The 13,821-nt window shown below is 42.2% G+C and overlaps 1 protein-coding gene across 1 annotated transcript; it reads right to left on the bottom strand.

The window, feature by feature from the left end:
• Positions 1-871: 871 nt before the first annotated feature.
• Positions 872-9,829, bottom strand: mpp4b (MAGUK p55 scaffold protein 4b). Its single transcript, XM_030781868.1, has 21 exons — positions 9,817-9,829; positions 9,444-9,565; positions 9,266-9,343; positions 8,878-8,961; positions 8,550-8,681; positions 5,827-5,908; positions 5,629-5,714; positions 5,457-5,528; positions 5,166-5,362; positions 4,939-4,997; positions 4,478-4,495; positions 4,327-4,368; positions 4,164-4,184; positions 3,921-3,935; positions 3,671-3,712; positions 3,237-3,416; positions 2,943-3,023; positions 2,671-2,764; positions 2,260-2,368; positions 1,478-1,612; positions 872-1,063 (listed from the first exon to the last, which is right to left on the bottom strand). The coding sequence occupies exons 1-21, from the start codon at positions 9,827-9,829 to the stop codon at positions 872-874; spliced, it is 1,854 nt and encodes a 617-aa protein (XP_030637728.1).
• Positions 9,830-13,821: the final 3,992 nt, after the last annotated feature.

Below are 13,821 nucleotides of genomic sequence, written 5' to 3' on the forward strand. Positions count from 1 at the left end.
ACCATGTTACCATGCTGTTTATTGTTGTCGTTGGTGATGGAAGCCGTGGTAAGGGGCTTCTGCTTCCGTGTCGTAATCCTTCTATTACATGCGCATTTTTATTTCAAGCGAGATGAGGATAAACACAATATAAGAGACTTATAAACCGAATTAACCAAACCCATGCTGGAAAATAACTGTACTCGACAAAAAGACCAGAATCAAATCGAGTGTTTAACAGCACGCTTTATTCACGGAGAGGAGTGGTCAGCAGAGAAATGAATGTTGAGTTCTGAAAAATTGAACAGCGCTGCAACGCTAAATTTTCAACTAAGCCAGTAGGGAAAGCAGTGGCCCGGAAGGTTGATGATCAAAGAAGAACCCAGTTTTACAGTCTCATTCGCGGTCGGTAGCGTTTACATTTGGACGGAAGGCCTCATGCACAAATTTCATGCATTTCAGTGCAAGACGAGGGCACTTTGTACATTTGGTCAATGGTCATAAAAAGTATTTTATAAAAAGTTCAATGAAATCCCTCATTTAAAAAAGTAAATCGGTGCTTGAATTTACAAAGACTGGAATTTACAAACTGAAATCTTTTGATGCTGTACAAATAAAGCCTAACTCAATTATATGTAGCACAATCTAAAATATTTTTACAACATCTTCACACAACAAGAAAAAGCAAAGAAAGACAAACAATTAACAATTCATTAAACTCACACAGACACACACACACACACACACAAACAAACAGTGCCGGGGGAAAGAGGAAAAAAAAAAACAACCTTGCATCAGTTTTACTACATTTCATGTCAGCCAACTGACACAGAATGTCAGCTCTCATCTTGTCTCACATCTTGTTGTCTTTTTGTCCTCTCCTCCCCCTCTCTCAGGACTGCTGAGTGGGTCTGATCCAGGCAGCTGGGACCCACTGTGGTTCATCTTGTGCTCTCCTCACTGCAGTCAGGAGATGGACACAGGAGGCCTGGAGGCCATCATTCACGATCACATGATCAAAGAACTGACAGTAAAGGGCCTCCATCTTCCGACCTGCATCCTCTATTTCCTGAAAGTCTTCATCCTGAGACAAATGAGAGACAGAAAGGAGAATTTAGGAGAAGAGAGAGAGAGAGAGAGAGAGAGAGAGAGAGAGAGGGAGGAAGGAGTAGACTTAGTGATTAATAACAGATTTTTAATGATTAATAACAATAGCAGTGACAGAGCAATAACAGATTTGTTTCCATATAAATATGTGTGGGACTGGACATGAAATGACAATAAAACGAATAAAAAAACAAAAAGGGCATTAAACACAAATACAATAAAAACAAAACGGCATTAAAAACAGAAAAATAAAAACAGGAGCAAGAGCTGGGAAAATGTTAAACAGTCTTCTGTTTGTTTCCACATGGAAATCTTAACAGAAGGTCCAGTAACAACTCTGATGATGATGATGATGATGATGATGATAGCATACCATGGACTACATACTGACCTTAAATGGTCGATTGACGTAATAGTTGGTGAGGAGCAAGGAGCCAATCCGTGTCTGCCTCATTTCTTCGATGGGTGGAGGCTTCACGTAAATGATGTAAGCCTTCAGCTCATGGGTCCTCACTGACTCAATAGCCTATTAGCAAGATCATTAGCAGCATAAGCTACAAATCCGGCACAAACGTCATTTCAAAAAACGAATTTCGCCCTAAACTCCAAAGTAAACGTAAGTTTTATAGCGCTAAAATCCCCTAAGTGCTAAATTACTAACTAAACAACTCCCAGATATATCACAATGTGCAGCATATATTAACATACATAGCCCGCGGTGCAATACTTTTGACGTGCAACATTGCATTCAAAGATCATTGTGAAATTATGAGACAAAACTCACAGTGTATTACAGTTCCATGTTTTGACACTCCAGATCTTAAAGGCAAAATTTTCTTTTCTTTTCTTTTCTTTTCTTTTCTTTTCTTTTCTTTTCTTTTCTTTTCTTTTCTTCAGTGCAGTGTTATTACATTAATACATTGAAACAACAGACGCATTCCACTGGGTGCATTTCTAGATTCTATCAATATTGATATTTACAGCTGGAAGCAATGGAGTATAAGAAACAGAGACTAAAATGAAAAATTGTGAACTCACTCATTAAACATACTGACATAAACCACTGACATCATATAATAACATAAATCACTGTGTTAAACAGCGGCAGTGCTCATTAGCATTATTTAAGATAGCTTTATGATGAGAGAAGACCTGATGCAGTGCAGGACTCACTTGAGGTTCTATATCAATAATGCAGATCTTGCCGCTCTTCAAGACATCCTTAACTGCATCCACACTGGTGCCATAGAGGTGACCTCTGTACTCCCCATACTCCACAAACCTATGAAAAGGTCAACAGGTCAGATCAATCAAAATCTGGACACAACAGGAGAAGCCTTTAATTAACGCTTCATTTTTTTTCCCTGGGTCAATTTTTAGGCAGACCCGTCATAAAATATTTAATTAGACGTTCTTTTCTTTAGTTCTTTAATACCAAAGAACCAAAGAAAACTCTGGAGGAAAATGCTAAAGCATTAGATTAAGAAGAAAACAGAAAATATATGAAACAAGCAATGAGCCACTGAATGAGTTGTAATAAGGGGTGGATTTTAAAAGTTATTCCCAGACTTGTATCAGAATTACCTGTGGTGGTACAACATGTTCTCAAATTGTTCTCTGTTGATAAAGTGGTATTCTCTACCTGACTCTTCAAAACTCTTAGGAGGCCGTGTCGTGTCTGTGGATAATGAAGGATTCCATTAAAAAGGTACAACTCGCCCAACACTAAATAGTACTTAAAGGAAGGAGTAACATTACATATGTCAGTAAAAAAGTAAATTATGTGGTAATTCTCTGTGAAAATGATGCTGAGGCTTTTTTTTGGTGCTTTTTTTTTTTTTTGCAGTGATACAGACGTGGCACGGGTCCCTGGTAAGCTTTTGGGTTTATCTCTATCAGTCTTCTCCGCAACTCATTCACTCCAACTCCAGAGGGACCTGAGGGTGCAGAGAGGAGGCTTTAGAACACATACACACACGCACACAAACAAACGCACGTGCACGCACACACACAGACACACACACACACACACACACACACACACACACACACACACACACACACACACACACACACACTCATATAAACACACCAAAATACACAAACACAGACAGACACGCACACACACACACAGAGAAAAGCTGTCTCACCCATCAGGGCTATGAGACGGTACGGATGTTCTGGGTGACGCTGGTGGCGAACCACCTCCTCGTAGGGGTTGGCCAGGGCACTGTAGCAGCTACTGGGGCAGCGTGGGGAGCAGAACTGCACCGGACCTCCATTCTGAGCCTTCCTCCTACGACACAGACGCAGGCTCCGCCGGAACCCGGCTGCACCAACCAACAATCAGTCACTTCATGCATCAAACCAGCTAAACAAACATGCACCAGAATTTAATCAGCTAACAAACCAATCCTCATCAATTAACTGAAATAAAAATGTGCCATGAGATTATACTAATGATTTTTTTGACTTTACAAAAGCAACAACAACAACAACAACAACAACAACAAAAAACAGTTTAGAGGGTAGAATTTGTTCAATATGGATAGGAAGCAGACATTGGAAAAAGAAAGCAACGTACGTATAAAAATGCCTTCAAAGTTAGTGCTGAACTCATTCTCTTCTGTGGAACAAACAAAATAGATGATTTTATTCTTGTGAATGTTTGATGCTCACATTAAAAACATATACAATGGAAGAATCAATCCTCCGATATACAGAACAGAATAGTTCAACTTTAGCAATCAACCTATAAAAGTGATTAAATTGTACAATAACTGTTTGGAACAAATACACATATATATTACATTACGCCAAAATCATATATTTACCTTCTTTCAGTTCCTCTTCAGAATCACCATAGAAGTGGAGGATAATAAGACAGGATTGTGAGTCATCCATTTCCCAACAAGTCCAGCAACAACAGTTAAATCAGTTTTATCAGTTTTATTCTACTCAACATGAATGCTGACAAGTAGGAAAACTGACAAAAATACTCTATGATTAGATTGAGGAAAAACCAAATGACATCTTTACTAGCAGACACTAATGTGTTTAGGGAAGGACTTACCTACCAGATTCAAAGGCTTCCTCATCTGTAGGAAGAAAAAAAAAGAAAGAAAGAAAAAAAGCGTATGACTTACGATGTATTTCAGTTCAGTTATAGCTGAACAGTTTAGACGATAAACAAGTTCAATAGCACATTTCACAGCAAGTTATGCAAGCGCATAGATTTACCTGGCTCTACAAATTTGTCGTCTATGGCTATGATGTCTTCCTCTGGAGGAGAGAAACAGAAAGGAGTGAGAGGGAAAAAAAAAAAAAACAGAAAGAGATTTCAGGACAAAAGCAAATGAGTTTTTCTATAATCCATTTGCTATGTACTCACCTTCATCCACAGTACTCACTGCAGGTCAGCAGGGAATGCAAACAAAAGCAGAGGTATTATGAAGCGATACTATTTTTTTGCGATAGCTTTTCCATGTGACTACAGAAGTGATTCAGAACTGTCTCTCTGAACGGCCCAGTTTCTTTTGCAAATGAAAGACAATCGTTGCAATTAAAGGGCAGTTATTGCAAGCCATCACTGCAACTGTCAACCACAAAAAAAACCCAGAATCATAGTAGTAGACGTAGTATGGTTAGAGGGCTGTGTTTATAATTATGATCTGCTCGTATAATGCTTGCGCGCACACACACTCACACACACTCACACACACTCACACACACACACACACACACACACACACACACACACACACACACACACTCACACACACTCACACACACACACACACACACACACACACACACACACACACAGAGTGACATACTGGAAGTTGAACTCACAGGTTTTGATGCAGGTGTGTGGCTGATAAGGTTGAGACCACCAGACCTCCCTTTGTTTCCTGAACACACACATACACACAGATGAGAAACCAAACATGAGGGAGAACATACACACAAGATACACCCACTAACTTTACAATACTCATCTTCCCCATCCTCCTCTCCCTCCCACCCTGCTCTTGGCCCCTCCCACCACTGTGACTGTACTAATAAGAATGCTCTTTGACCTCTTTAACATGCTTGTAGAGGGGATAAGCCCAGCACACGCAGAGGTGCTGGGCAGTTTCTTGGCCTGCCACCAGAGGGCGTCAGTTTGATCCACTATCTCCAAGATGTCACCCCTCCTAAAGGCCATGCCAGCATCAGCACATGGAATAGCAGGGTCCTGCAGGGGGCAGTAGTCAGCCATTGCCCTCATATACAGCTGGAGAGAGAGAGAGAGAGAGAGAAAGAAAGAGTTATACACAATCCTACACAATGAGGTCACATGTCAGGTGAGGTTGAGTAGGAACACTCACCATGGTCTGGTTGTTGACTGGTCTGTCTGTGATTGGAACCACTTTAAACAGGACTGTTCCCTGAGAATTGGCCTGAAGGACGCAAAGTCAGAAACAAAAGAAACAAATGTCAGAGCAATAAAAACGAAAAAAGACACTGTGTGTGCGCATGTGTGTGTGTCTGTCCTCTGACCAATATCTGAATGATCTGCTCTGGCTCCAGCCCAAACACAGGACAACCGTTCACTTCAACCAGCCTGTCTCCTGCATGCAAAAGACCTGCAACAGATAAACAAAAGTAGTATTAATAGAAAGGTAAAGAGAGAGAGGGAGAGAGAGAGAGAGAGAGAGAGAGAGAGATGGAATACAGGGAGATGCATTTCAGCCTTACCGCTGCGGTCAGCCAGACCTCCATGTATGACTCGTGCCACATAAATCTCTCCTGTCACCTCATCCCTCCGAATTGTTGCTCCCTACGACACAGAGGTCACTCTTAAACATGCGGAGAGATTCATCTATGTATCTATACACACATATGCACCTACAGCGCTAAAGCTGCAGAATACATACATCAGTATGTACAATGTAGGATCATATACAATTCATTTAAAAGACTAGAGGTGCGGAACACTCGTGATGAAAAGAAACGAATTATGACAAGAAGTGAACAATACCAAAAAGAGAAAAGATTCTGACAAAGAACTTTGGCAGAATTCAGATGATTCCGCTTGCTGAACAGAAACCAGTGATTTAACCGTCACTCATGAAACAGACTCACACATGTGCACACACACACACACACGCATGATTATATGAAAGACGTTGAGGACTGATAAGTCAGATTCAGAAAAAAAAGGTTTAAGAAAAGACTGAGAGAATCAAGGCCGAAGTGAGTGATGAATGACTGGATGACGTTAAAGAATGAATGATTCTTCCAAAGTCAGAAGAGATGGTAACAAAAAGATGTTGGATTGATGGATAGATGGATGCAAAATAGTGATGGAATGAAGTTAAGAAAGAAAGAAGAAAAGAAAAGACTTCACAAACCAGTGAGGATGTGTGCACCATGGGCATGATAAAAACAGAAGTTAGTGACAAGGACAATGACGTAAGAAAAGAGGGGTTATTGCCTGTTCAGCGTCGAATCTGGAAAACTCTGGAAGCAGACTTGTCAGTTAAGAGAGGGGTAGAGCACCTCCCTCACTTCTTCTTTTTCTTCTTTTTCTTCTGACTGAAGAGACAGCCACTCTTCTTGTGGTCATCCGTTTGGTCGGGATCAGAGGCACACAGACCATTGGCTAGTTGAGCCTGTCCATCAATGCGTCTCCTTGCAGCGACAGGCTGAGGAGACTTTGCCTTGGCTCTAACTTCTGGTGATGTGGTGATGGAGGCGGGAAGAGAAAAGGCCTTTCGATAGGCTATTGGCTCCTCGTGGTACGTGCTGAGAGAGCTAGAGGAAGAGGAACTGCGGGAGGAAAAACTGGAGCAGTTGGACGGGGAAAAATGAGACATGATGCCTAACACATCGGGAGACGGGTGGCTGGGCGCACAGCTGGGCATGTCTAGAGGCGCGTTACATGGCGACAAGTCACAGTCAGTTGTTATATCTCCAGATTCTTCACAATGCAACACCTTATCACAACCAAACATTGAGTCACTGTTCTCATTTTTGCCCAGAGGCGCTTCGGTGGACGTATTGCTAGGGGCCGTCGCGGCGGCAGCCGCCGCCACCGAGTTGCCGGTGGCCACCAAGCCCTGTAGCTTCTCAACCACGTGCGCCAACAGCGCGAGCGCCTGGGCGTTTTCCTGAACGCTCTCCGACATCCGCTCAGTGGCAGCCACCATCCTCCGGCCCAGAAGCTGAACGTCCTTGGCGTTACGCTCCATGCAGCTAGCCGCCTGCTGAACCGTGCTACGCAGCTCCTCCAGGCTCTCCTGCTTGGTCAGTTCCACAGACCCGATGGGGTCTCGGGGATGCTCCACGTCCCGGTGGCGCAGCATGGGACTCGAGGGTGCCGTGTGAGCGCGTGAGGACATGTGGGGGCCGCGGGGAGTGTCGTAACAGCAGGGGCTAAGGTAAGGAGGAGGAAACGGCCAAGGATGCGCACGGGCGCAGTGGTACGGGAGAGGAGACGCAGCCTCACAGTCATCCTCCCCACTGTCCATCTCCTCGGTTAGATGGCCTCCAGAGGGAGAAAGAACCAGATTACGTAAGGAGAGGAAGAGGGATTATTGAAATCATACAAGTGTAAAATACAGTTGACAATGAGCTGTTTCGAACGGTGTTGGAACACTGACAAAATAACAGAAGTTGACAAGAGCTTGCTTTGTGATACTGAATCGCACTTGCCACAAGAGAACCTCATAATGCAGCCAAGAAGGAAGACCTGTCTTCTTACCAATCACAACCGAGCTGCAAACACAAGGCGTGGAACGATTGAGGCCCCCTCCCAAGAACGTGTTGCGTTGCTGAGAGAGCTTGCAACTGCCAGTTGGACTGCCGTGAGGGAGGGGGCCACGTGGAGTAGGGGTTGGGGCAGGTGGTCTTTTGGCAGGTAAGTGGCAGACCTTCGGAGGGGTACATCCCGCCTTGGTACCAAGGCCACCGACAGCCCCTCCCAGGCCTGGCAGGAGCCTTTGGCGGGTGAGGTTACGGAGGGTCTTCCAGTGACTGGATATACCCCTGCCTACACTCTTCTTTGGTAGGACACACAAGGCTCAGAATTACTTCTGACAACCAGTGATTAGTGATTTATAGTAAACAGCCACCCATTTTAGAGTGGAAGAAGTGTGTTCATCCCTTTTCAAGATACCTAAAACAAGCACATTCAGTCACAATCCACTATAGAGCAGAACTGACACACCAGCTGCACACACACAGACACATACACACACACACACACCCAGTACTGAGATATCTCACACAGCACAGGGGAACTCTCTGAATACTACATATGTCACATAGGACTGCAAAAGAAGAGATTCTGTAATCTCTGTAACAAATCAGAGGATGATTCATTTATCTAACATTAGAAGACTACTGGGAAGTTTCCAAAGCAGGTATTTTATTTTTGATGATCTGGAGCCCCCAGGCCTGTAGGGAGCGCTGCTCACCAGAGGCTGGTTGTTTTTGACCAAACACACGATCCTCATGGCCTCCTCGTCATCTGGAAGGTCGTCCGGCAACGGAGGTAAAATCGGTTCGTAGTCTTTCACCGCCACTGCATCATGGGTCAAAAGGAGAGCCTACAACCGAGTCAGAACCAAAAACCTGTACATTTACTAAAACACACACATACACAGACTACATAAATACTTTAAATTAATCCAGGTTGCCAACCGTTAGAAACCATATTTGTCACTACATTAAGAGTACATTTAACAAATAGGAAACAGGAGTGTACCATGGAAAATAAGACTGTTCTGTAAGCTATTACTCAACCTGTAAGTGGGGTTCTTTGAGCAGACTGAAGAGCTCTACAGCCTCAGGTGAGGGCTTTGACACTGACTTCAGATCAGTCATAATCTATAACAGGACGCAAAAGGGAAAGCAAAGGTTACTTGATCAAAATAGCGTTGACAGCTGGAAGTCCCACCAGCCCGCAAGGACGACTTCACCGTTCGCGACTCAAAGGACACGTTTGGCTGTTGTTATGTCATGATTTGAGGAGTTTAGTGAGATGCTGCAAAAGTGGCCTGCATAACAATTTCTTATCAAGTGAATGTGCTGTACAGTGACTTGACTGAACAGCGTTATTTAGAAGGTGTGAGGACAGACTGAGAGAAACAGTGAGACCTGAAACCCTAGACCTGAAACAGCAGGTACTGACCTGCACAGACAGTCCTGATGCGCACGTCATACACGGCCTGGGAGGGGACCTCAGATACCGCTGTAAACATTCATATACCTGGGGAGGTGTTTGGGGGGGGGTTAAGGAAAGTCAGTTTTGGTCAGTAACAGATCAGTATGCTATACATGATGTATCAGACATTGACTAAATGGTTTACCTTTAACAGACACTGGAGCCATGGTGCGTTGAGTAGAGTGTACAAGAGTTCAGCACCATTTATGTCTCTGTTAATGGAAGACTTCACCTCCTCAACCACCGTGGCCAAGATCTGCATCAATCCTGGAGTACCGCCAGTTACGAAAACAGACAGACACACACATCCCGCAGACACACACACATAAGCAACATTTGACAGTAGAAGCCTGCAGTGACAGGACGTTAATTATCTCATGTTAATTGTTATAGTTGAGTGATGACTCGTTCATTATGTTTTATGTGTATTCAGACCTGCTCAGTCGGTCATGAATTTGTTACTCAGTGAATATACTGAACATGCTGGCAGTGCTGTGAGAGCGAAAATCGTCACTCACCGTCGTCACTCATTCCTAGAGCAGCGAGCGGGTCGACCACCAGAAGAGCAGATCACTTCACACACGCTCGCTTTAGATTCACACCTGCTGACCACAATTCAAAACCTCCGTGTTAGCTTTAGCAACACTTTACAAACTGGTTGAAAAGCCCTAGATAATAATGGCATAACTACAATAAAAAAAATCTGAAACTTGGATGAAAAGGCACAGACATCTGAAAATTGTGCAACTAAAGACATACAAAAAGCTCTACACAAAAAGAGTACATTTGTATTTTTTATCACTTTCAAATGCTTTTCATATCAAATGGCAGATCAGACTATTGAAAAGATACTACAGCCAAATTTTTGGGACTGTTCAACAACGCTGTGTTATTACCGCAAACATGAAACTGAGGTAAGAGTAGAAACAGCTGAAACAAGTTCAAACCTACTTTTGGATTCAGGTACCGTTTCCTTTATATAAGAGTTACATCTTATCCAATTCTTCCCCCTGAATAATATTACGTTCCGACACTTAATCTGATTGTCACCTTGAAAAAAAAGGTGAGCTTAAAGATTGGTTTAACAGTAGCTGATTGGGCAGTTGGACCCTTGTTACAGACACTGTGGGGGGAAAAAAAAGCAGGATGAGTTTAATGCTTACTGTGAATAACAACTTACTTTACTGATCCACAGGGATCTCCTCTACGCTTAAGCCCCGAGAGGAGAACACTTCCAGGCCCTTGCTCCCATTCAGGAGAGAGTTAAGTCGTAAGATCCCCATCACTCACCTTTATCTCCACAATTCGTCCTCTGCGACGGTTTCCGAGCGGTCCCGCGGTCTGGTTTCAGGCGTACGGCGTACGGTCCATTGTAATGTGTGGTTTGATTGGGTGGTGTAGATGTTCAGAGATGCCGGTAAGGATAACCCATAACTCTGTCGATATTCAATGATGAAGAGTCCCTTTGGAAAAGAGGACCGTAATCCCTCCCGATCCCTCTTAATCCCTCTCCAGCAAGGGAGTGAGCCAGAGAGAGAGAGAGAGAGAGAGAGAGAGAGAGAGAGAGAGAGAGAGAGAGAGAGAGAGAGAGAGAGAGGGAGAGAGAGAGAGGGAGAGGGTCAGACACATAGAGATAAATGTAAACAGAGGAAGTAAGAACTGAGACAAGATAATGAAGAGGAGAGGAGAGAGGAAGGTGAACTGAGTGACTAGGTGAGTGAGGGGAAGAGAGAAAGAGAATGAGACAGCGACTGAAAGAGAGAGAGAGAGAGAGAGAGAGAGAGAGAGAGAGAGGGACTTCTCCCCTGTTCGCTGGCATGCAAACACAAAGCTTCTTAACTCTTTCTGCTTTTAAATCGTGTACTGCAGTAGCACGTGAACACACACACACACACATTGCTGACGCTTAATGTGTGTATAGCACAGATTGAGCAGATATAATCCCCTTGTTTGATTAAAAGGAACAATCACGGTTTGAATGAGAGTGATACCCAGACTGAAGGTTGCTTGGATTCATCCCTCTTCACATTTCGTGACACTGGACTCTTTTTCAACTTATAGTTTTATGTATCACATAATATGTTTGGATGAACTTATAGCAGCGTGTTTAGGACTATTTCTGCACAGTGTGTCTTGAATTTGGTGAGTGGTTTCTAATCTGTGAGGAGATTTAACCTGAATTTTTCCCTCCATTATGGCAATAGATCTGTTTTTTTATTGACTGTATTTCACCTTACACATCTACTATATTCAAAAAATGTTCATACATATTAATGTGACAGCACTCTTTTGCTGTGTGGACTTAAAGGTAATATGTTCAGTCGACATTATCGTCTATTGTCTAGAAATATTGACTAGAGTGTACTGCCAATGTTAAGATGTTAATATGACAATATTTACATTTCTAAGATAACATTAATTTTCCTAAAACTAAACACATAAGGTCTTTTATTCAGTCCGGGAATCCTTGAGTAATCATCCAAGAAAAATGAAAAGCTTTTTCACTTGATGGACGGAATCCATGTTTAACCTTTTTTAGGGTAAAAAAAAACCAAAAAACATTCTCATCATAAGAATAAGTCGTATGCCAATCTGCAAAAAAGCATTTTTTTTTTTATTCATTCTTATTCACTCATCCTCCCTGATTTGTTTCATCCCTCTCTCCTGTCAGCGCTGCAAAAACCTAATCATGTAACCCAGGGGAATTGAGAGGGGAAAAAAAAAAACACAAAACAAGAAGATTTTCAGATATGCAGATGTAACGTCACCTTAGTCCACAGGATTCACACACAAACGAATAAAGCACTAGAATGCCATGTAGGACTCTATAGCCTGTCATTAGCTGATCTTGAGCCAGACAAATTAATACCTGTATCGGTTTCCATTCACCATTTTATTGCCTTTAGTTGGTACTTAAGACAGTTGAATATGTACAGAATCAAATTTATTAACTTAACTTATTACAAAATATCGCTGCACACACACACACACACACACACACACACAAACATTTTGCAGAACATGTATTGTCCTATTCCAAAACCAATATGGAAGTACAAACAACAACTTCCTCTGACAAAAGGAGAGATAAAAATACTGTGAATGTGTGTCATCCTTCACTCCAATAGTCCACAGTGTAAACACAAACTGATGGAGAAGCAGAGAAACAGTCCATCCAATAGAATTTCACAGGAGAATTAAAGTCACTTCTAGGAGGACACACACACGTGCCCATACAACCCCCCCCCCCCCCCCCCCCCCCACACACACACATACAACCCCCAACACACACGCACCCACACCAGTGTTGTAAACTCTCACCCTTCGTTGTCATTGGAAACCTCATTCTGTTCCATTCCAAGATTACTAGAGTTATACATTTTAAAGCTCAAGTTTAATAATGTTTCAAACACCTGCCCTTTCCTGTAGCTGGAAAAAAAAAAAACATGCCTCATGAGATTATAATTCAGATTATCCAAACTGCTCAGATTATCACCGCATTCTGATTAGAGTAACACATCAATAAACGAAAATTACACAAGACATTCATTCTCACACAAACAAAAAAAAAAAATTTTTGATGACAAACAGCTGTTGTTTTTAAACTGCTGAGTTGCATATAAAAACTATTGCTGAATGTAAAAAAAGACAAAACAACAACAACAACAACAACAAAAAAACCTTTGTTGAAAGATTTGGTTGAAACTCCTTTGCACTGCACTGTACAGTGGGGCTATTCAATTAGAAATGTCAGCTTGCATATGTCTTCATGTCATTTCACTTACTTTTAGGCAAAATTCACTTTGGCCACCGCAGTGAAACCGAAGGAAGCAAGTACAACATAACAGTATCAACAGATTTTACACATTAGTTCACTACTAACATCATTCATTTTGTTTCCCCATGCTCTGTCTGGAGATGAGCGTGCAAATGAAAACCATAACTGTTCACAGAATGGCATATACAACAGGGACAAGACAAACCAAGCATCAAAAGGTCATTTCAGTTAAAGTCTATACATGTCCATTCATGCTAACTGTACCAGCCAGGCAGACACACACACACACACACACAGGCACACACACACACTGCACTGTATATAAGTCACAAGATTCAAGCAGAGAAAAAGAATAACAGTTTGGATGACAGTATTGCTCTCTGTTAGTCACCTTGCAGATTCTTACAGTCAATACTGCAACGTGTATCAAGTACTGAACCAACAATTCAATAAACCGTCACATTTAAAACCAACTTTACTGTAATGTGAACATACATGAGGATTTATCACAAACATAAAATATGAGCAACAAGTCTGAGTCAGCATAAACAGGTTGCTGTCATTCCGTAAATAAAACGCATACGTTTTGAGCTGGAAGTTTTTCTTTTCTGTCTTTCTTTTTTTTTTTTATAGAAATGTCAGTATTCAAATAAGGCTCTCAAGTAATGAAACTTCATGTTAAAAATCAAGATTCCAAAATCAGTTTGTGAGGTGCTGTGGGAATGCATAGTGATTACTTTAAGCA

Source organism: Chanos chanos, chromosome 8 (genome assembly GCF_902362185.1).
Source record: "Chanos chanos chromosome 8, fChaCha1.1, whole genome shotgun sequence".
NCBI classification, from domain to species: domain Eukaryota; kingdom Metazoa; phylum Chordata; class Actinopteri; order Gonorynchiformes; family Chanidae; genus Chanos; species Chanos chanos.

Coding starts and splice junctions, on each gene's coding strand:
- mpp4b (XM_030781868.1), bottom strand. Junction 5,909..8,549: donor TCAAAAACAACCAGCCTCTG/GTGAGCAGCGCT, acceptor TCTGTGTCGTAG/GGAGCAACAATTCGGAGGGA. Junction 4,185..4,326: donor CGACAAATTTGTAGAGCCAG/GTAAATCTATGC, acceptor TTCTTCCTACAG/ATGAGGAAGCCTTTGAATCT.